Here is a 24,513-nt window from a genome sequence, read left to right as displayed (position 1 = left end):
AAAAAACTTCGTGTGTTTTGTGAGGGTTATTTACTTAATAGCACGTAATATAATCTGATGATCTACTTAACTTGGGCATTTGTCAATTGCAATATGGCAACCTGTGGAAAGTTGAATGGAGGGGTGTGAGCCCCTTGTCACCTCTCTACCTTTTGCCACATCCACTCCTCCCTCAGGTCACCTGAGGTGCTGCATGTGACACGTAGAACCCTGACATGGTCTCGAGGGAGAGTATCAGTGCCAGTCTACATTTAAATATTAGTAAAGCGAATTTTTTTAAACATAAACATAAAAAGGAGTTTGCATATATTTTCTGTACCCACGTGGACAATCTTATACCATCCGTCCCCTGTGCCAACACACTCTACTTGGACCACTGCTTTGGCTGACGTGAATGTCATGGAAATTATCTTTCTGATCATCCTTGTTTCCTGAATTTAAAGATGTAATTTCCCTCTTTCTACTGGATTGAATGTTTCAAGGATAATTGGGAGGTGGGGTTCGGAGCAAGTAAGTAGTATAAAAATAAAAGTATGTGAATCGTTGAAAAAGCAAATTGCTCTTAAACACTCTGGCTCTCTTTCCCCATCTGTCAAGTGAGTATCTTGGTTTTAACTCTAAAATAAATTTGGCTTGCTCTTTTTGTAATGACTTCAGATTTGAGCAGACTGAACTTTTTCTTTAGTGCCATCTTGTGGACAATGTAACAAAATCCAGTGAAAAAGTTTTGGGTTTTTTTTGTTTGTTTGTTTTGTTTTAGTTGATCAGTGTTGTATTTTATCTTACAAACAAGGAAGAGAAAGGATGGAAGGAATTCTCTAATAGAAAGCTTTTTTTTAAAAAAAGCATGTTTCTTATAACATTCCTAACAAATAATAACCAATTAAAGCCACCTATTTTAATGTTCTTTTTTTCTTGTAGCTCAGATTCTGGAACTTCAGAGGCTAGTCTTTCACCTCCTTCTTCCCCACCAAGCCGGCCCCGTAATGAACTGAATGTTTTTAACCGTCTTACTGTTTCTCAGGGAAACACATCCGTTCAGCAGGATAAGTAAGTCTTTATGGAAAAGAGCCCCTCTGTTTATTACAGTATTCTGAACCTTTCAATACAGTCTGTAGAAAACATTTAGCCATCTCTGTGTGGGAGATGAAGTCTGACTTGTGAACTCTTGCCATATTTGATATGTTTCTCTAATGGGAAATGAAGCACACAGGAAAGATGAGAGAAAATTATTTTCCTGCTGAACATTACTCCCTGTTGTAGATTTGCATTGCTATACTTTCAGCACTTGTCTTGCCTTTTCTTTTCTAAGTAAATTAGAATAGAAATATCTTTGAGGCCACTTGAAATTTACATTTCTTGGGATTCTTCAGCTTCTCTGAACCCACAAAAGCCTCTAATCCAGATAGCCTGAGTTGAAAAGAGGTAAATCATTTTACATTCCATGCATATAACAGCTTACAAAGACCATTGTCATATGTTGTTACCATTTGCTTGTTTGACACAAATCCATCACAAAACTTTAGTAATAAAATAAAAGAATAAAAGACAGTTCCTTTATAGGTGGAGGGGGTTAGGACTGAAAGTGGGTTGTGGAGGAAGAGAAGTTAGAGGTGTGTGAGAAATACAATTTGCCTTAAATTTGAAGTGAAAAAACGTTCCCACGTTGAGCCAGAATCTCTCTTGCAAGAATTCGGTACTAACAATCCCGCCGTAAGATATTTATTAACTCTGACTTACCTGCTTTGATTTTGAATGGTAACATTGTGGATGTATGTATTTCATATACAGTCTCCCACCCCTATTATTTGTTTTCTATGCTATAATCTCCCTGTGTACATCAACAGCTTCTGAGATTTATAGGATGTTGTTTAAGATCTGTCTGGCATGTTTAGATCATGCTAGATGGCTCTGTAGATTTAGAGAAGCACACATTTTGAAAGAATTTTTTATCTGCTTAACTTGTAGATAAAGTTCCTGATTAGATTTTAATATAGGTTAATCAGTAGATGACATGTTCTTTAAAATAATCTAGATAGATGAATATCATGTGTTATTGAAAAAACCTCTTTATCATTGTTAAGTCACAGCTCCCATTTGATTGAGAAAACAGTAGAAGAACATTAGGAATGTCTTTGGGAAGTCTATTTTCACTAGTGATAAGAATGACTAAATTTTGTCTGCCTTACATTCACAGGCATAACATTTTCCATCAGTCTTTTGATAATTTTAACAATCTAGTCACAGTTTTATACTTTCTACAGACATATTTTATAAGCTACCAATTTGACTCTGTCATCATCTCTATAAGCTAAAACTCAGAATAACTGACTACACGTTCAAACCTTTTGAATCATTTTCTTTCAAACTCTTTTTTGAGAGTAGCATATTTCAGTTAGAAGCAGATCCCACGTATTGTTTCTGGTTATAGTCCTTGTCAGCATTCACTGTCCTCCTTGCCAAGCCTATTGTACAAACTGGATAGATTTTCACGATAACCAGACTTATTGCCAGTCTTGGAAGTTTCAGGGTTGGACTGACAGGAGTGGCTCACCTATTTTTAAAATCCTACTAAAGTCCCGTATTACTGAGGTATTCCCTTGTCAGGAGAACTCCCATGTTTTTGAGATAAGTTAAAATTAAAAGTTATTGCTTTTTGGGTAATTTGCTTTGCATGTAAACATATAAAATGTATTTGTGCAACTTCCACATTAAAATCTAAATCCAAAGTAATTATCAAGATGGATAAAATTCATTAATAGCTGTTTAAATGAGAAGAATTTTCTAGTACTAATCAAATTAAATAGGAGGAATCTTGAACTGATGTTTTTACCTACTCGATATTGTTCCTCTTCAGGGCCTAAATTTTAGAAGTGAAGATTGATAGGTTTTCTGTAGATTACTAATAGCAAGTTTTTGTCCACAAAGTCTTAGTAGATAACATAAGAATAAAATATTTTACCAAACGTAGCTATACATTGAATTTGCAGATATCCAGTGCAAATAGAAAAGTAGGGCATTCGCTAAATAAAGGAAATGTTTGCTATATTTCTATTATTCACACTGTTGGTTTTCAGTTCAATCTCAGTGTCTTTACCTATTGACCTCTGTGTTCTTTCTCCTCATAATTCTAACTCTTTCACTGTAGGTCTGATGAAAGTGATTCCTCTCTGTCGGAGGTACACAGGTACTTTCTCTCTTTCCTACATTCTGGCATTTCATTGATATTCTAAGATGCCTTCCTAGAAACTATCAGCATATCTCACTTTTGTACGTGTAATTTGTTGTAAACCATATAAACACACTAATATTTTTAAACATATTAATTTTAATATGTTTTTGTCATACCTTTTAGACAAAGCAGTGGCAAACTTTTTTTTGTATAATAGCACAGAAGGTTGTGATGTTTCTTTTCTATGAATCTTTTATTTGAAAGAAATTAAGTTCTATGAATATTGATTTCATTGTTCCTCAGTGATTAAATGTTTTTAATCCTTCAAAGTGTGGGAGGTAAATAAGGTATTTTTTTGGTTGGTTTACTGATTATAAGTAAAGAGTTTATGGAGGGTTTTGTGAAAACCTGAAAAAAAGATAGGCTGGGGGGAAAAGATACTCTGATACCTAAAATATAAGAAGAAATAGAAAGTAAAGGAGTTTTTCTAAAATAATAAATATTTTCTACTGATAGATGCTGCTTTAAAAATAACAATGTTGAATTTTTTCATGTTCTGGGTTGTTTTGTTTTTTTTTTTTTTTTTGGACCCTTAATTTCTCTCTTTCTATCATTTCCTCTTTCCACTTATCATTTTGTCTCCTCTCTTTTTGCACTTGTTTCCCCTGTTTATGGCCATTTTGCCGATCATCAGTAGATCCTCCAGAAGGTAGGCAGAGGAAATTAATCTCATTTATAGTATTACAAGATTTTACTGATTTGCATGGAAAAAAATAAACATTTTTTTCCCTTTAGACCAGTTTGTTGTACAACTTTATAATATTTGACCTTAAACAATTTTTAAGTTGATTTCTATATTTCAGAATGTGAACAGATTAATTTTAATATTGAAAGAAATACCATGTATGTATGTTTTCAATTTCTGTATTTTAAAAATTGTCTTTGGTATAAGGTAATCTCTATAAAATATTAGTCATAATGTTGTGAATACTGGAGAGTATTTTTCAGTATCTTAGTAAAATGCTATATTTAATGTTGAGATTATTTTTCTTCGGAAGTCTGAATAATCAAGGATATTAAAACACATAAAAATGAAAAAGAGGCATCTTTTCATTGTGTGCCTCACACAAGTCACTGGAGGCAAATATTCACTTTGGTAATATTACAACCTTTGACGTGACAGACTGTACGTCTTAGACTGTTAACCTGAGTTTTGTTCTTTATGATCAGCTTGTTGGAATATGTATGCATATTTTCTGTTTGAGAGGTAATGGTAGCAGTTGACTGTGCATTAGATCACCCTCTTGAACATTTGAAGCTATAGTTCTAATTCTATGGCTTCGGTTCATAGATGTAACCTCACATCAACTGGATTTCAAAATGGAGATTCAGACTTTTGGGGGAGGTTTGGCTTCCATTTCGGTTTTAATTTGGTTAACTTCTTAGATTACAAACAATTACTGAGCATTAATTTCAAGAATCTCCATTGACACATATCTGCAAATAATACTTTGGACTTTGTAATTATATATCCAGTGATAATAATTTCTGATGTCACCTCTAGTGATGATGAACAACTTCCACACTTTGAAATCATTATAACTAGACCCTAAAAATAAAGTTTGTTTGTTTTTTCAGACCTGAGCTTAAATTTACGTTTTTATTCATCAGCCCTCCTAGGCTCTGCCAGAAATAATCTTCTGGGATTAATTAATTGAATTAATCCACATACCTCTTTTTGTGTGTATATGACTTTAAATATTCAGCCCTTAACCTGCTCTTGTATGCTCTCTCCAATGAATATTTTCTTGTCCGCTCAGTAGGTCTACTATCATCATCTGCTCCTTACATGATGTAGTCTATAGATCCTTCATTCTGCTTCCTCTGCTTTGGAAAGTCTCCAATTTTTCAGTGTTCCTAAAGTCCAGCATCTAGAACTCAACCTCCTTCCAGATGTGGTCTTGGCAGAATATAGTAGTTCTATTACATTCTTTCTCCTGAAATATTTACTTCTATTGAACAAGTTATTGAAAGTGTTGGTAGAGGAACCATAAATTGTTAATTCATTGATCTTGTATTCAATTAAAATATCTCTTTAGCTATTTATGTATTTATTTTGATTTATTTAAACTAAAATAAACACAGAAAACAATTCAGTCATTTCTCCTATCCTCTACCCCCATCTCTGGCACTTGCCAGTCTGTTCTCTGTTATCTGTGAGCTTTTTTTTTTTTTTAAGATTTTATTTATTTATTTGACAGACAGAGATCACAAGTAGGCAGAGAGGCAGGCAGAGAGAGAGAGGAAGGGTAGCAGGCTCCCTGCTGTGCAGAGAGCCCGATGTGGGGCTCGATCCCAGGACCCTGAGATCATGATCTGAGCCGAAGGCAAAGGCTTTAACCCACTAAGCCACCCAGGTGCCCCTGTGAGCTTTTTTTTTTTAATACATATTTTTTTAGATTGCACATATAAAGGAGTTCATATGGCATTTATCTTTCTCTGTCTTATTTCACTTAGCATAATGACCTCTTTAGCTTTTTAAATCTAGGCTACTACTTTTTTTTTTTTAAGATTTTATTTGTTTATTTGAGAGAGAGAGAGCACACAAATAGGGGGAAGGGGCAAGGAGACTCTGGGTTGAGCACAGAGCCCCACGTGGGTCTCGATCCCAAGATCCTGGGATCATGACCTGAGGCAAAGGTAGATGCTTAGCAGACTGTGTCACCCAAGCCCCCCTAAATCTAAGATACTATTAAGTCTTTAATTATTTGGAGCATTCTGTTTTATATTCTATTTAAATTTTATCTTTAAATTATATCCAGGGATTATTTTAGTGTTAAGTAGGTATTTAAAGTAAATAAATTTTGTTTGTTGTTTTCCTAGGCAATACAATACAGTATCTAGCTCTTTAACATATCAGTTTAATAAATATGCCATCTCTGTCTTTAGTGCTAAGGAAACATTCACTAGGTATTGACAATGTCCTTCCATATTAACAGGAACATTGACTGCTTAGGTGTGCCTCTTCAGCCACTGATGGAACTACCTTGCTACAACAGTTCTGTACTTACCTACCATATCCACAAGGATATCATTTGAAAAATCTATTGTATGGATCTTTTTGGAGTTAACAAGTATTGTGAATATGACATCCCCTTAATTTGCTATTAAGCCTACAAAGAACTTCCCCCATGACATTAGTGTTATCTCTTACTGCTGAACATTTATTTTTAAGTGTTTATAATGATTTGTTTGATACTTTCCTTTGTGAGACTCCTCAAGAAGTTTTACCCATCTATAATTCTGAAATCCACTATTTCCCTCCGCTTTTTAGAAATTTGGGTCTCCATGTTTTGTCCCCTTTATCAGTCTTAGTGACCCAACAATGATTTTTACCTCCACAATGGTGTATCCTTTTAAAACCTGTGATATAATGACTTAAAAACAAAAATACTTGAATTCATTGGATAACTCTCTATTGTCAGTTCTAACTTATCTTGGGCTTACATTTCTTCTTAATCATTTCTGCCCATTACATATTGAAGATTGTTCTTTTTCATTAAGAAGATAGAAGGGCTCCTGGTGGCTCAGTTGGTTAAACATCCAATTCTTGATTTCGGCTCAGGTCATGATCTCAGGGTTGGGAGATTGAGCCCCACGTTGGGCTCTGCACTGGGCGTGGAGCCTGCTTAAGATTCTCCCTCTCCTCTCTGATTGCCCCCCCACCCCCACCAAAGAATATAGAAATGTGTTTTTTTAAATCCCTGTTATTTGTTTAGATATTATTGCCATCTGTCATGTATATAACAGACATAATTCAACATAACTTTTCTTCCTGCTGTGAGCAGTGATACATGGACTTAGTCTTCTGGACAAAACTATTTCAATTCAGATCCTGTCTTAAATTCCTATATATTTCCATAGTATGTAGTCTAATGGCATAAAGCAGAAACTCTAGAAATATTAAACTTATGAGAAAGCTCCCCAAGGAGCCTCACTGTACTTTTAAAGTCTCATTTTTTTTTAATCTTCTTTGAGACTGTTAAGAGTTTTGTCTTTAATTTTTTGATAGTTTGGGGCTACTCTCACTTTAGAATTTCTGTGTACTCTATCATTCCTATCTCTTTCCAAATTCATTTGAAAATTTTTTTTTCAGTATTTTAGGTGATACGTGTTATAATTTATCCAGAATGTTCTTTCTGACTTAGAGTCACATTCCAGCATGACAGAGTGTCACACCTTCCAGTTGTCCATTATTTATCCTTTCTTATTTGTCAGAATTCAGTATAATCAACTAGCTCCCAATATTGCTACATTAAACTTTCAGGAGAAGGACTTGTTAGTGAGAAGGTCTCATGGACTGTGGGCTTTGCTCTTTGTAGAACGCACCTGCTGGCTGATGCCTGACTAGTTGATGGACTCCATCACTACTATTACGCTTTCACATTTTGTCTCTGTGTCCTTTTCCTTTAAAAAGAGACAAGGGAGCAGTCTGAATTTTATTAATTACTTAGACTTTTTAAAGTCAGGGTGGAAATACAGTCAGTCCCATGATGGAGTTACTGAAGTAAGTCTTTTTCTTTCCCGCATCTCAGGGGCATAATCAACCCATTTCCTGCTTCAAAAGGAATCAGAACTTCTCCACTGCAGTGTCTTCACATCGCTGAAGGGCACACAAAAGCTGTGCTCTGTGTGGATTCTACTGATGATCTCCTCTTCACTGGATCAAAAGGTGCCAGTAACTGCTTCATGTGGATAGTTAGCAGATTTTTAAAAAGATGATTACATTTTTAACAGGCTTTAAAAAAGACAAACTGCTTAAGACCCATAAGAACCTGAGAGATAATCTGGTTCACCTCCTGAATTATATAAAATCATTGCATAGTTGGGAAGAAAGTAAGATCTCTGTTGATGTTTTATGAATAAAATGTTGAGAGGATACATCTCCCTTCAGTAACTGAGTACTTAATGCATGCAGGGTGCTAAACTTAGAAATCCAGGTCATATAAAAATTGACAAAAGGGGTGCCTGGGTGGCTCAGTGGGTTAAGCCTCTGCCTTTGGCTCAGGTCATGATCTCAGGGTCCTGGGATTGAGCCCCACATTGGGCTCTTTGCTCAGCAGGGACCCTGCTTCCTCTTCTCTCTCTGCCTGCCTCTCTGCCTACTTGTGATCTCTGTCTGTCAAATAAATAAATAAAATCTTAAAAAAAAAATTGACAAAGGTCATTACAATGTACACTGTGGTAAAGAGAATCAGATATAGCAACCACCATTTCTTGAGCACTTAACTATATGTCAGAGACTATGCTAAACACTATCCAGATTACATCTCATTTAATTCTTGTGGTAACCCCAGTGAAATGCATGTCACATCCCAATTTTACAGATAAAGAAACTGAGGATTTGAGAAATGAAATAATTTTCCCAGGTAAACTTAGTAGTAAGTGGAAGAACCATGATTGGAAACCCATGTCTACTCATCTCCAAACCTGCGGTCTTAACCCTTTTGGTATAATTGCAGGCAACTAGAGATCAACTGTAAATACTTGAAGAATTAAGGACTAAGAGTTTTGGGGTTTCAGAAAAGGGAGCTGTTATGCCAGCCTGTGAGAAATAAGCAAGGCTTTCACATGGAGACATTTAGGATGAACCTTATAGGATGGTTTGGATAGTGACAGGTAATGACTGACAACCAAGATAATGGAACAACATAAGCAGAGACATAGAGCTTAAAATGGGGTATGTTTGGAAACTAAATCCAATTGGATTGAAAAAAGAATGCTGTTGACCTTCAACAACATGGGGGTTAGGAGTGCTGACCCCTGCATAGTCGAAAATCTGTATATAGGGGCGCCTGGGTAGCTTAGTTGGTTAAGCCTCTGCCTTCAGCTCAGGTCATGATCCCAGGGTTGTGGGATCAAGCCCCATATCTGGCTCTCTGCTCAGCAGGAGCCTGCTTCTCCCTTTCCCTATCACTCCCCTTGCTTATACTCTATCAAATAAATAAAGTCTTAAAAAAAGAAAATCTACATATAATTTTTGACTTCCCCAAAACTGAACTAGAAATAACTTTCCCCCCAAAGTGAACTATTAATAGCCTTACCAATAATATAGTCCATTAACACATATCATGTGTGTTATAAGTATTACATACTGTGTTCTTATAATAAAGTAAGCTGGAGAAAAAAATATTACTAAGAAAATCATAAGGAAGAAAAATAAATTTTTAGTACTGTACGACTGTACTTTATCAAAAAATTTGCATGTAAGTAGACCCATCCAAACCCATGTTGTTCAAGGGTCAACTGTAATTTTAAGATAAGTGATGGGCAGTAGGGCTAGAAAGGTAGGAAGGTAGCATGTTTAGGAATTTGGGGAGCTGGTGAAAGCTTTTTAGCAGTGAGGGACATTGCAGGACTTGGTTTAATCAAGAAGCATTTACTGCTCATTGTATATAATGGAATATAGCAGTCTAGCTAGAATATATGAATTGTGAATGACAAGCCATCCAATATCCAATTAAAGAATTTGCACTGTGAAAATGTACTTTTCTAATTCAAATTAAATTTATCTCCAGGATAGTTATGTATTTGACATGTCAAAAAAAAACCCCAAATAATTAGTTTATAATTATGTTGTGTGGTCAAAAATAAACTCCATCAATCAGTGACACTGGAAAAGAAAAGGGTATGTGTTTGTAAGTGTGGAGTGCTTTGAGGAGATAGGAGTAATCAAAGCAGAATATTTTGAAGAGGCTGATTTGGGAATGCCATTTTAAATCTAGGGGCAATTTGAGGCAAGATTCTTGTGATATGACTATTACAAAATTTTATATAATTATTTTTTTAATACCACATTATACATACACCAGACATCCCTGGCTTTCATTTGATCCTTTATATGTACTTTGCCCTTGAACCTGAAGCAGAGGGTAAAGGATGGAGGTAGGATGTCTGTTTCAGGTTAGTGGAATAATTACTTTTTTCTTATTTCATTTCATTTTCATAGGAGAAAAACTGTTTACATAATTTTTATTGTTAAGAGAAACTAATGTAGTTCATATTGACAGTATTTTTCTTTTCTTGTTTGTCATAGATCGTACTTGTAAAGTATGGAATCTGGTGACTGGGCAGGAGATAATGTCATTGGGGGGCCATCCCAACAACGTCGTATCTGTAAAATATTGTAATTATACAAGCTTGGTCTTCACTGTGTCCACATCTTATATTAAGGTGTGGGATATCAGAGATTCGGCAAAGTGCATTCGAACGCTGACGTAAGTAATTTAAAGATAAATAGCATAAGGGACAAATAGTTCATATGTACAACATATATGAAAAGATAGGACTGTGAATGTACTTTTATTTATACCTGTCTGCTTCCAAAAGGATGTTAAAGTAAGAATGTAGATAATATAAGGGGGAGAAACTATTGAGAAAATGTAATATAAGAGCCTGGTAGAAATGTAAGGAGGAGGGAAGATGGGGGAAGAGTAGGAGACTTCAATTTATCTGGTCCCTTGAATTTAGCTAGGTATCTATCAAATCATTCTGAACACCTGTGAATTCAACCTGAGATCTAAGAAAAGAATTGCAGCAATTCTACAAATAGAAAAGCAACCACTTTTTGCAAAGTAGGAGGTGTGGAGAAGTGAATCTGAGGGGATATATCAGAAGATAAACCAAGTGAATCTGAGAAGATATATCAGAAGATAAACCAAGTGAATCTGAGGGGATATATCAGAAGATAAACCAAGTGATCTGAGAGGATATATCAGAAGATAAACCAAGTGAATCTGAGGGGATATATCAGAAGATAAACCACAGTGAGCCTCCATAAACCAGCTACAGAGCACACAAAGTCAGAATGATTAGAAGTCTGCTCCCCTGAGCGATGTCCTAGCCTGAAAGGTGCTCAGGTGGTGAAGTTGGGCAGAATCCTATGTGGGACAGTGTGGTCTCAGGATATCTGGGGTCATAGAAAGAGTGAGGGTGCCTGAGTTGGCAGAATTTCCAAGCATTGGAGCAGAGAAGCTAGCAACAGTCGGGGAGCCCAGGAGCAGGCTTTCCATTGAGTTTGCCATAAACTGTGAACCACAGCACAATCGAGTGACCGCTCTTCTAGAAGGGGCCCTGCAAGCGGCAGAACATGGGTGACCCTCCTTTTTCCCCTGGGAGGACCTGTGAGAGTACGCAACACAGAAACCTACAGAGTTTGATGCACACAAAAGTGACTGACTGCTTTTCTCTGAGGGTTCACTGACAAGTGGGGGCAATGATCTTTCAGCTTCAGGGACTGGAGATCAGGCTCCTGCCATTTTAATTTTCATCTACTAACATGGTGCAGAAAGTTGTCAGGGAACAAAAGGCACATAGAGCAGCCTGAAGTAGCTTACACTGAGGCCAGACCCCTGGCCAGGGTGGTGCAACTCCGCCCAGGCAAAGACACCTGAGAATCAATGCAGCAGGCCCCTCCCCCAGAAGACCAGCAGGAACAACAGGCTAAAAACAAGTTTATGGATCACACAGAACTGAAAAACTCTAGTACTAGGGGAAAATAGTATGTAGAATTCGAGGTCTTTGAACTTGGCCACAGCAACTTTTTGTAAGACACGTCTCTAAAGGCAAGGGAATCAAAAGCAAAAATGAACTACTGGGACTTCAGCAAGATAAAAAGCTTCTGCACAGCAAAGGAGATAGTCAACAAAAAAAGGCAGTCTACAGAATGAAAGAAGATATTTGCAAATGACATACCAGATAAAGGCTAGTATCCAAGATCTATAAAGAACTTATCAAATTCAACACTCCAAAAACCAATAATCCGGTCAAGAAATGGCCAGAAGACATGAACAAACATTTCTGTAAAGAAGATATACAAATGGCCAACAAACACAGGAAAAAATGCTCAACATCACTTGGCATTAGGGAAATACAAGTCAAAACCACAGTAAGATACTACCTCACACCAGTCAGAAAGGCTATAATTAACAAATCAGGAAACAACAAATGTTGGTGGGGATGCAAAAAAAGGGGAACCCTCCTACACTGTTGGTGGGAATGCAAGCTGGTGCAGCCACTCTGGAAGACAGTATGGAGGTTCCTCAAGAAGTTAAAAATAGAGCTATCCTATGACCCAGCAATTGTACTACTGGGTATTTACCCCAATGATACAAATGTAATGATCTGAAGGGGCACATACACTCCAATGTTTATAGCAGCAATGTCCACAATAGCCAAACTATGGAAAGAAATGAGATGTCCATTGACAGATGAATGGATAAAGAAGATGTGGTCCATGTATACAAGGCAATATTGCTCAGCCATCAGAAAGGATGAATACTTACCATTTACATGGACATGGGTGGAGCTAGATAGTATTATGCTGAGCAAAATAGGTCAATCAAAGAAAGACAATTATCCTATGGTTTCACTCATGTGGAATATAAGATATAAGAAACAATGCAGAGGATCATAGGGGAAGGGAGGGCCAACTGAATGCGAAGTAACTGGGAGACAAACCATGAGAAACTCAACTATAGAAAATAAACTGAGGGTTGCTGGAGGGGAGGTGCGGGGGGGAGATGGGATAATTGGGTGACGGGCATTAAGGAGGGCATGTGATGTGATGAAAACTGGGTGTTGAATGCAACTGATGAATTATTGACCTCTACATCTAAAACTAATAATGTACCATATGTTGGCTAATTGAATTTAAATAAAAAAGAGAGCCTGGTATTAAATACGAAAGAATGAATTATATTTGGTCTGTGACTAAGTATACATTTCATATTTCCTCCCTCCTAAATACTAAGGTATTACATATTCATAGTATTTATTACTTGATGTAGTTAAATGATTTACATTTCTTGCTTCAAATGAATACCAGTCCTTGGAAAAATGGCTAATATCACCATAGTAGACAGTTAAGAAGTACTTGTAGCTTTTAATTAGCAGTTATTGAATAATTGAGAGTTTTTTTGTTTGTTTTAGGACCTACTGCTTTTGTGTGAACACCAGTTTCATAACTGTGGGTTAGGTTGGACAATTGGAGGATGAGTTGGTTTTCTGTGTTATCATATATGTCTTTAAAATATAAACCAAATAATGATTCTTCTTGCTATAAGTTGGATAAACTGTTTTACATAATTAAAACAGGGGTGAACTCTTATTCTAAATAAGCAAAGGGAACATAGGAAATGTTATATTTTATAATTCGTAGAGTAAGGATTATTAACATAAGTCCTAGTTTGTATTTTGAGAACTACTCATTATTTACTGTACTGAATACAAGTCTCTTAACGGAAATTTTATAGAAAAAGGAACACTGTATCTTAGAAATCTGCCAGTCCAGCTGACTCACTAAAGTCAAATTTAAAATAATTAATTATAACTTAATATTTTGGATGTTAACTGAGAAAATGTTTCAAACTTTAAGAATATATTTATCACTTAGAATTTGTTTGAGGAAATAGAAATAAGTTATGTTTAAGTCTCTAGCACATGGTAAATACTCCATGTATGACTGAGTTAGAGTAAACTAAAACTGAAAATGGCTTGAAAAATCCTCAGTGTCTTTAATTCAAAAGGCAATTCTTATGGACAAAAAGGGGTATTGGAAGGCCTGGCTCCTCAGGGGGCTTCTGGAAGCTGCAGAAAAAAGAATTACCTTTGTAGCACTATATCATTTGTTGAGCCTTTTTTTTTTTTTTTAAGTGTTTGACATTTAATCTTTTTTGAATGATGTTCTGGTCATCCCTAACTCAGGGCCTGGAATCCCTAGCATTATATGAGACTTACAAATTAAGAATTTTAAGCCACATCATCTTGTTTTAGTCATTCGTTTATTCAGTTCCTCATTAAATGTGTTTTTAAGTGCCAGATATGTGTGTGTGAGGTTCTGTGCTCCGTATGCTTGACGTAGTGACCAAAGGACACAGAGCTTGTTGTGCCTACAGCCAGTTTCCTAGGAGTTCAAGGAACCCTAAGCTGAACTCTTGCCCAGAAATGTGACTTTTTTCCTTTGTTTTGTCTCTGTTAAGATCTTCAGGTCAAGTTACTCTTGGAGATGCCTGTTCTGCAAGTACCAGCCGGACAGTAGCTATTCCTTCTGGAGAAAACCAGATAAATCAAATTGCTCTAAACCCAACTGGCACTTTCCTCTATGCAGCTTCTGGAAATGCTGTCAGAATGTGGGATCTTAAAAGGTAGAATTTTTAAGGAAATGTATTTCTTATATATGGCAAATATAGTTTTCAGATATTAATAATACATTGGTGAATATGAAGTCTAATTTTTATAACCCTAGAAGTTAATATAAAATCATAGGCTCTTCTGTTTGGCCCAATACCCTTAAATGTCGCTTCTGTCCTCATTAGCAAGCTCACAGTTTTCCTTTCTTTTAATCTCCATTGATTAAAAAAAAAAGTTTATGAAGGAAAATAGCCTTTCTTAATAATTGTCTACAATTTGTTTTCTTTACTAGGAAGAGATCAAGATTCTCCTTCTAGTTCTACCAGGACCTTTGAAAGAGTTATTTGGGGGGCAGCAGCACTTAAACATCTTGTATGTCAGAATTTTTAGTTTATAAACCTGATTTTAAAAATTTGGGCATAAATCCTTATAGGGTTTTTGTGAATATAAAATAAATAGAAAAGATAAAGTATTAAGATCAAAATGGGTAAAAAATGATAAGTTGAAATCTAAAGCATTACATCTCTGATTTTGTTTTTATTTGCCATGAAATATGGCAATTATCCTTCAGTTGAGTGGTTTTTTTTTTTTAGCTTCTTTTCTAGTTCTTAAAATTTTGGTAGCAAGGGAATATTGGTAGCAAGGGCATAAATCCTTATAGGGTTTTTGTGAATATAAAATAAATAGAAAAGATAAAGTATTAAGATCAAAATGGGTAAAAAAAATGATAAGTTGAAATCCAAAGCATTACATCTCTGATTTTGTTTTTATTTGCCATGAAATATGGCAATTATCCTTCAGTTGAGTGGTTTTTTTTTTAGCTTCTTTTCTAGTTCTTAAAATTTTGGTAGCGAGGGAATATTCATTTGTTAGTTAAGTATTTTTTCAACATCAATTCTGCGAGGCAGTGCACCAAGACGGTGGTAGGTGCTGGGAATAAAGACTGAGCAAGACAAATGTGGTATCTACCTTCTTAGGGCTCCTGTTGTAATGGAGGATAATGACCACTAAATAGGCAATTACAGGATACAGAGTGACGGATATTTTGGAAACTGAAAATAACTAGTTATAACTTGTAACATTTTAACACATGACTGAGATTTAATAAAGAAAATATACAGGTAAATAGATGAGAGAGAAAGAGAAGAAACACAGTCTTGAGTACTCTTTTTTAGAAATAGAATGTAGAAAATTGAACGCAGTGCTTGTTTAAGAAAATGAGAAAAGAGGTGAGTACTTGGTTCATTCCTGAAGATGTTAAAACTTGACTCATGGAGCACCATGGAGGAAGACACTCAAAGTCCTGACATGAGGCAGAAAAAATACCAGCTTGAAAATCTTTACACTTTGTATTTTTGCTTAAAAGTTAGCTCTTTTGAAACCTGCTTGATTTCAGCAACATGATTAAATGTATATTTATTGTAACAAAGTAACTAAGACAATAGTCTTCAAAAAACTAACATTCTGCAAGTTAAATATATCTGTATATTCTAGCAGCTTGATTGAAGTCGGACTGTGAGACAAAGGTTCATTGTAACCCCCTGACAATTGTTGTCATACATTTTTCTACCAGTTAACTATATATCCTGGTCATTTTCAGTCTTTATGATAACTGATGAAATAGACCGCCTACTTTCTGATACACATATACACATATTTATATATGTAGGTGTATATATGAGTGTGTGTACATGTGTATATTATGGGTGTACATACATGTGTATGTGTATATGTGAGTATATATGTGTTTTTTATAAAGTAATCCTTTTCCATGTTGTTATTGATTGTATAGTTATATAAGTGATAACAGTTGTTTTAATCAAATTCCAAGCTGGACCTTGGTCATATATTTATAACATATTTGGACATTTAACAGATTAAGGTTTACCTGGACTGGGTTGGATTTAAAATTAGTCTTTAGCAAGTTTCGCTGCATTTTTGTTTACTGTCTGAATGACATTGGTCACTTTGGAATAACTTATTCAGGACTCCTCACACTTCAATCATAGAATAGGTTAGGTTGTCATTTTTGGACTCTGAATATAAGGAGAGTTGCAAAGAGGTGGAGCTAAAATAAAAAAGAAAATTAGTGAACAGTTTCATCAAAGAATATAGGTTATTTATGTGGAGTCTTAGCCTCAGCACATTAAGAAATATTTCAAACAAAATTATTTTCTTTCTTTTTAAAGGTTTCAGTCTACAGGAAAGTTAACAGGACACCTAGGCCCTGTTATGTGCCTTACCGTAGATCAGATTTCTAATGGACAAGATCTAATCGTCACTGGCTCCAAGGATCATTACATCAAAGTGTGTATGACAGAGTTGAAGTATATCCTCTTATTAAGTGATAGATTTGAAGTATTCAGATGCACCTGGAACCCTTTTCTCTTAATCAGTTTTCTTTTTTTCCATTTCTATCCTTTACTTTTTCTTGGTGATCTTTTCCTCACTCATAGTTTCTGATTTTACTGTTTTATTATTCAATCATGTATTCTCATTTTTCATAGAAGATAGGGAGGGATTTTAAAGATCTTTGTCTCAGTCATCCAACTAATGCATAAGTCTCACTGTCACCGTCTTTTATACTGATTTTATTAAGGTATTTGGATCTTATGAAATTAGCAGATAAGGGAAGATGCACAGTTTGATTCTGGAAATGTTAAATTTGAAATACTAAGTAATAGAAGTCATCCTCATGTGTGCGAGTAGGCCATTTGAAAGGCAAGTCTAGAGCTCAGTGTAAGTTATGACTAGACATGCAGGTTTGGGAGCCATTCGAATAGAAGCAGATGTTTGAGGGGTTAGAATAGCTGACATGACCAAAGGAGAGAGAGGTTGCCAGGACTTAGCCTTGGGAATTCCTGTAAGAACCAGTTTAGGAATAAAAAGAGGATACGGTAACAGAGAGATAGGAAGAGAATAAATACTCTTTCTAGAATCTGAGATTAAGGGATGAAAAATGGGTTGGCTACATGAAAACATAATGGTTAAAGGAAAAGGATTTGGATTTGGTAGACTTGGGGTATGCCTGTCTGCTTAGAAAGCAGGCCCAAGTGGAGAGGGAAAGTGTGAAGAGGGAAGTGGTGGTAATTGATGAAGGTGGTTAGAACAGTTAGAGCCACATCAGTGATGTGAACCTTTTGGGAAGCAGTAAGCACACTTTAGCATTCGAAAAGAAAGGAAGGGTAAGAGAATGTTTGAAGATAAAAGGAAACTTTTGGAATGGAGGGAAGAGTCCAAAAAGTTTATTTTTGATCATGCTAGCCTTTCCAAGAAATCACAAGGTCACCCACTAAAAGAGATGAGGGCAACTGAGGGGGGTGGGAGGTTTTGAAAAGCAACTTGGAGAAATTTGAGATGACCACTGGGATTGCAGAACTAGCTAATAGTGTTCAAATAATAGTTGTATCATTTTTATGACTTTCAAGTGGACTGATTCATAGTATTTGTATTACTGAGCATATCATTTGTACACTCAGACGTGAAAAAATTGGTCGCCTTTCTTAAAAGCCTACAGACACATAACTATGTGACATGTAAGCAAAAGTAATGTGAAAATAGGACACGGGTTCATCCTGAGTCATTCATACCAGATTAATTTAATTAATTTAGTAAACTATTGTAACAAAACAAGTCACATCTGGTTAATATACATGTGTATGTGTTTCTGGTATGAAACATATAGGTGTGTATTTGGAAGTTAAATAGGATGTCTGCTTTCTCTCTGTTTCTTTTTTAGATGTTTGATGTAACTGAAGGGGCTCTGGGAACTGTGAGTCCCACCCACAATTTTGAGCCCCCTCATTATGATGGCATTGAAGCACTGACCATACAAGGGGATAACCTATTTAGTGGGTCCAGAGATAATGGAATCAAGAAATGGGACTTAGCTCAAAAAGACCTTCTACAGGTAATGCAAAACCTTTCACGGGATGGAGTGGGTACTTCAGAGCCACCAGTAGTCTATGTAAGAACCTGAAGAACCTCTTAAAGAGTATTTCGTCTTCAGTCACCAGAGTTACTAATTATGAGAAGGGCAACATTCAATATTTAATAATACCTTCTGGATAAAAATAGATGAAAACAAAATGAACAAGTAGCATGCATGTCAATAGAACACACTTGGCAATAGATGCATTTATTGCATTCAGAATCTTTTATATACATTCCTGGCTGTGACTTTTATACTATTCATTTAAATATATTTACACTCAAGTATAGTTATATAGTTTGAGCTTATAATTACTGTTCACTCATTATGAAGTATATGTTAGCTCTGGTCTTCTCCAAAAAGCCTTAAACCTCCATGTTTTCTATCAAAGGTCGAAAGCAGGGATTTTATGAGGCATTCTTTATAGTCTACATACCAGGTTGTACTTTTCAAACTTGTTGAATTAAATTCATTTTGGATAAAGGTGAGATAGTTAACTCCCATGGAGAGAATGTGATGTGAAAAATTCTGTATGCTTTCTGCATCTTTTAGATCTGTAAGATTTTTAACATTAGAGGTCTCTAATATTGATAACCCTGATAATAATTGAGGCAAATTGGAAACAAACTGCAGATTTATTTCTTTAAATCGCTAAGAATGATTGCATAGAAAATGATCTTTATAGTTTCCAGGCCATTCAGTGTTCCAGATATTGTTTTGTCAACAAAAATGTTCTATAAGTTACTTTGGTGTGAAAATGTCATTTTGGAAGGCTCCTCTTAAGCTGCTGATTTCTTATTTTCTCTCAGCAAGTTCCAAATGCACATAAGGATTGGGTCTGTGCCCTAGGAGTGGTACCAGGGCACCCGGTTCTGCTCAGTGGCTGCAGAGGGGGCATTCTGAAGCTTTGGAACGTGGATACTTTTGTGCCAGTTGGAGAAATGAAGGGTCATGATAGTCCTATCAATGCCATATGTGTTAATTCCACCCACATTTTTACTGCAGCCGAGTAAGTTTTTCCATATGATTTTTCTCTGTATTGGTTGTTTGTGTTCAGATTTAATAAATATTATAAACTGTAAATGTCTGGAAACATAAAATATATAAAACCCTTCTTTTGGGGCACCTGGGTGGCTCAGTGGGTTAAGCCTCTGCCTTCGGCTTAGGTCATGATCCCAGGGTCCTGGGATCGAGCCCCGCATCGGGTTCTCTGCTCAGCAGGGAGCCTGCTTCCCCCCCCCCCCCCCGCCCTCTCTGCCTGCCTCTCTGCCTACTTGTGATCTCTCCCTGTGTGTGAAATAAATTAAAAAAAAAAAATAATAATAATAAAACCCTTCTTTTATTACAGTCATTCTATTTATGATCTCTTATTTATATTTTCTGATGTACACTTTGGGCACTGAATTTAATCCCCAGAATACATGAGACTAGTGTTACTTCTGTATTAGCACTCTGCTTATCCTAGAAACTCTGCAGCCAGATCTTCCCCCGGTGATTCTAATTAAAAAAAAAAAAAAATTATAGGTGAGTAATTTTTAAAGATTTTCTTTCCAGAAAGACTGAACTTGCCATTCTTTACACTAAGAATAAATCATTTAAAAAATCTCTTTGTTCCTCTTCTACCTCTCTGTAAAGTACAGTTGACATTTAGACCATGCAGGCTTAAGGGCACTGACCCTTGAATAGTCAAAAACCAGATATAAATTTGACTCCCCCCAAATTAAACTGCTAATAGCTTACTGTTGACTGGAAGCCTTACTGATAATATACTTAGTCAATTAGCACATATTTTGTGTGTTATATGTTTTATATACTATTTTCTTATAATAAGGGAATCTAGAAGAAAGAAAATGTTATTAAGAAAATCATAAGGAAGAGAAAATACTTTACAGTGCTGTGCTGTTTATTGAAAAAATCCATGGGAAAGTGGACCCTCATAGTTCAAACCCATGTTGTTCAAGGGTCAGCTGTATAAGTGCTTAAAAATAATAATATCTGCTTCTTCCCTTTTAGGGAGGCTGGATTGATGGATTCATTTGCTTATTTTTTCATTCATGAAAAAATATGTCAGGCACTATTCCAGACTCTTGGGAAGAGCTGTGAACAAAATAGATCAGTGCCCCCCCGCCACCGTTTCATTCTAAGGAGAAGAAAACAGATTACATAGTGATAGGTGCTGTAGAGAAAAATAAAGCAGGGACCAGGGAAGAGACTATCATGGGGAGGAGGTCACACAGGAGGGTGTTTGGTGAGGGCCTCACTGAGGAAGTGCTGTTTAAGACGCTTGAAGAAGTGGAGACATGTTGTGACCATAAAATGACACAATGTATATATAAGTACTTTGGCAAGAAAGCATATACACCCTAATGTGAGGTGTTAGTCTCATTCAAATAGAGTATGTCTCATGAGAATCTATCTTGAAAATCTCCTTTTGTCATTTTTATATTTAATTTAATCAGAGCACATTCTTGATTCATCTATCCTAAATGCATGATTACCCTGACTTTATTTTGAAACCTCTGCTATATTTCTGTGATATCTCTTATTATTCGTGCTATTTTCATTGAATCCCTCTTCTCGCTGAGATTTACTTTCTTGTATCTCCTACTTTCTCTTTTCACTTAGATTTTTACTATTGCGTACTTCAAGGCTGATTTATTTTTGTGTTTTTCTAAAGTGCTTACCTTTGGTGCTTCATTGATGTTATTTCCAAGATATATTACTTTCTTAAGACTCACCACTTTTGTTTATTCTCTTGGAAACTTGCTGTGTCGTTGGTAATTTACTGGAAATAACTTAATACCCCTCAAAGCTGTGGGACACTCAATATAAGACTCAAAGTATTGAATGTCACAGAGATCTGGTGGGTGAATTATGATGTTACTGTAATACCTCTCTTCCACAGTGTAGTCTTATTTTTGAAGAACTGAACTTTTTCTCATTTTACCCATGGTGCACCAGATGCAAATGTATTTACTATGTAACTTAAAAATCAGGAAAATGGCCAATAAAATCAGAAGGCTATTTTCTTTTCTTTTTTATAAGGTTTTATTTATTTATTTGATAGAGATCACAAGTAGGCAGAGAGGCAGGCAGAGAGAGAGAGGGAGGGAAGAGAGCCTGATGTGGGGCTTGATCCCAGGACCCTGAGATCCTGACCTGAGCCGAAGGCAGAGGCTTAACCCACTGAGCAACCCAGGTGCCCCAAGAAGGCTATTTTCAAACTAGTTCCACTTATTTATTTGTCATTTAGCACACACTTGCATGGTGCTTAGTATTTGCCAGGTGTTGTTCTAAGTGCTTTCAAGGCACTGTCTTCTCTTGTTAGATTGTATAATCTACAATGGAAGAAGGTTTTGTTATTTATTTGTTTGTTTGTTTTTAAATTGTCTTGAACTTCTGAATAGTGCCTGGAACACAGCAAGTTCTCAGTAAACATTTGTTGACTGGATGGTTGAATAAATGAGTGGGTGGATGAGCAGGTGATGAATGAACATATCCCCTTGCTGTTATCAGCTGTTACACTGTGCGGGTTTGGGAGACAATTACTACTTTTCCCCAGTTTTATTGAGATATAACTGACATATAGTATTGTGGAAGTTACAGATACACAGAATAATGATTTGACTTACATATATTGTGAAATGATTACCACAATAAGTTTAGTTAACATCTGTCATCTCATATAGATACAAAAAAAGAAAAAGAGCTTTCTTGTTTGCTTGTGATAGGAGCTCTTAGGGACAATAGAGATTACTGGTTAGAGACTAAAAAGCCTAGATTCTAGGCTCACCTCTGCCCTTTAGTATGTTACACTGGACACATAACTAAATTCTCTTTATCCTTGAAATGGACTGCATAATCTCTGAAGTGCCTTTTAGCTATGAAATTCTATGGGAACTCTTGGCTTTGAGTTATTAGGTAATTAATACTCCCTTAAAGCATGAGAAACACAGTAAGAAATATGATGGTTTAATAACTACTCCCCAGTACCCACATGCTGGGTGAACAAAAACAAGTTTTCTCAGAAACACTTTAAATCTTCTGTGTTCCATTATAGTGGAGTATCAGTCCACTTCTCAGCCCCCTGCTTTTCCTGGGAGCTTAGGCTGATTTCACCTGAGCGTAACGCTTCCTGACTGTTGCCAGACTTACCAACTCCCTGGAATCCCTGCCCCGATCTCTTCCCCTCCCAGAAGCCTTACTGTAACCTTACTGTAGGCTTTTGTGCCTGAAGATCTCTGACTGACAATGTCTCATGTGCTGTTTTTTGAAACAATGAGTGCAGATCCAGTGTAGTGATTAGGAGGTGGGGCCAAAGAACCAGACTGCCTAGGTTGAAATCTTGGTTCTATCACTTATTTTGTGATATTGAGCAAGTCATTAACCTCTCTGGATCTCACTTTGCTCATCCATACAAAGGGATAATAGCATTATCTATCTCTATGGTAGTTAAAGAGAATTGAATATATTTATATTTAAAGGGCACATAGTAATAGTGCCTGCCATATAGTAAGCCCTTGACAATATTAACTATTTTTAATATCATTATTAAGGGTATCTGTTTGATATATGGATGGGACAATGTATATTTTTACTTACCTCTATTGAAGTCCTCTTCAGAAAATGTTTTCACAATAAATAATGCTAAGAGCTATTTCTTTGTCTTTCTGCCTCTTTTCACATGTTCATTTTTAATTTGTTTTGTAGTGATCGAACTGTGAGAATTTGGAAGGCTCGCAATTTGCAAGATGGCCAGATCTCTGACATAGGAGATCTGGGGGAAGATATTGCCAGTAATTAAACATGAATGAAGATAGTCATAAACTGAATACTGTGATAAAGTCTGTATGTTCGTTATGAAATGGTGCCCTGTATTTATTAAGCAAAATCTTATGAATGGGATTAACTGGAAAATCTATCTGAATCCAACTGCTGAATATAAATGGTATTCTAATAAAATTGTGTACTAGCCTGTGTGCTTAATTTTAATATCTGCCAATACATATATATCCTTTAATTGGTATACTGCTTGATTCACACTTTTATTGTGGCTGGATTTTTGTGCCTAGCTATAAAAAACACCTTAAAATTATTTGAATTATAAGATATCTGTTTTTGTGAGAGTCAGAAAACACCTGGAATACAATGCAAGCCATTGGTAACTCATCTTATCGTCTGTTCAGATGATTTACATATTTAAACATATTGGGAATGTTAGTCAAATTGTGGTCCGTTTGTCTGGTATTTATATCAGTCTGTAGAAGCTTTCTAAATTCTAAAGTTCTTTAAATAGAATGGAAAAAAATAAGATAGGATAATATTATTGATGATTTTTCCTAAGGTGGAATTGACCTTCATTTATTAACAAAGAGTGTTAAACAGTTTGTGTTAAATGTTGATGTTTACTTGTATTGACCAAAGTTTTACAGCTGTGCTATATTCTGTGCTCAGGACTAAAATGCTGTTAAATTGTTTTATTAGTGCTGTGCATACATTCTGTCATGGGAAACATTTTTGATGTCCTAACAGAAATATATTTTGATCTATTTTCCTATGGAGTTGTTTCTATTATCACCTTTTAATTTCATTTTTATTTAATAGTAGTATTTCCTTCCCTTTTATCTAATTTTTTTATATGCTGCTAAATATATTTTAAATATACTATGTTTGCAAACCTTGGTAGTTATGATAAGAACTATATCATTTGCCGTGGGAAAAGCTATGTAAATAAGTAGATTGTAAAAAGAGAATGTCTTACATTGTAACTGTATGAATTTTTAACTGCTATAGACTGGATTTTGCAAAAGGATGTATGATTTATCTGTCTGCTCAGAATATTAATTTGTAAATTCCGCAAGTTTAATTTTTATGTAGATGGTATAACATTTGAATATATTGTCTTGTGATTTTTTTCCCGAGTACATTTGCTTGTAAATGAAAGCTTAGCAACTGCTTCAATAAATGTGTTGCTCTCAATTGTTTTCATTCTCTTGTTATTTTTCTAATTGTATGAAAATGGCTAATGTTTGTTAAGCTTTATCTGTGTGTGATATAAGTAAAGATTTTTTTTTTTTTTGTTATCCAGCACTTCATATTGTTGTGCCTGAGTTTTCACGTCTGAGAGACCACCAAGGAGCCAAGCACCGATGCAATCACACGAGGGTTTATTTGACAAGCTTAAGCTTGGGCCCAACTATACCCAACACAGGGGAGTAGG

General features: G+C 35.7%; 1 protein-coding gene across 10 annotated transcripts in view; it reads left to right on the top strand.

The window, feature by feature from the left end:
• The window catches only part of KIF21A (kinesin family member 21A), a 149,929-nt gene extending 125,652 nt beyond the window's left edge, over positions 1 to 24,277 (top strand). For 4 of the 10 annotated variants that reach the window (XM_080809962.1, XM_080809960.1, XM_080809959.1 and 1 more), the window contains 10 exons: positions 922 to 1,050; positions 3,149 to 3,187; positions 3,867 to 3,881; positions 7,768 to 7,904; positions 10,269 to 10,449; positions 14,212 to 14,376; positions 16,552 to 16,669; positions 18,102 to 18,272; positions 19,103 to 19,302; positions 23,004 to 24,272. In XM_080809962.1, the coding sequence (XP_080666088.1) occupies positions 922 to 1,050; positions 3,149 to 3,187; positions 3,867 to 3,881; positions 7,768 to 7,904; positions 10,269 to 10,449; positions 14,212 to 14,376; positions 16,552 to 16,669; positions 18,102 to 18,272; positions 19,103 to 19,302; positions 23,004 to 23,097 (1,249 nt within the window). In that variant the 3' untranslated portion in view covers positions 23,098 to 24,272. Of the gene's footprint in view, positions 1 to 921; positions 1,051 to 3,148; positions 3,188 to 3,866; positions 3,882 to 7,767; positions 7,905 to 10,268; positions 10,450 to 14,211; positions 14,377 to 16,551; positions 16,670 to 18,101; positions 18,273 to 19,102; positions 19,303 to 23,003 lie in introns of all 10 variants that reach the window. The other 6 variants (XM_080809964.1, XM_080809966.1, XM_080809963.1 and 3 more) reach the window with 3 other exon arrangements.
• Positions 24,278 to 24,513: the final 236 nt, after the last annotated feature.

Source organism: Martes martes (assembly GCF_963455335.1).
Source record: "Martes martes genome assembly, chromosome: 8".
In the NCBI taxonomy this organism is placed as follows: domain Eukaryota; kingdom Metazoa; phylum Chordata; class Mammalia; order Carnivora; family Mustelidae; genus Martes; species Martes martes.
Note: the sequence above shows the minus strand (reverse complement) of the source record. Positions and strands in the feature narration are given on the sequence as shown.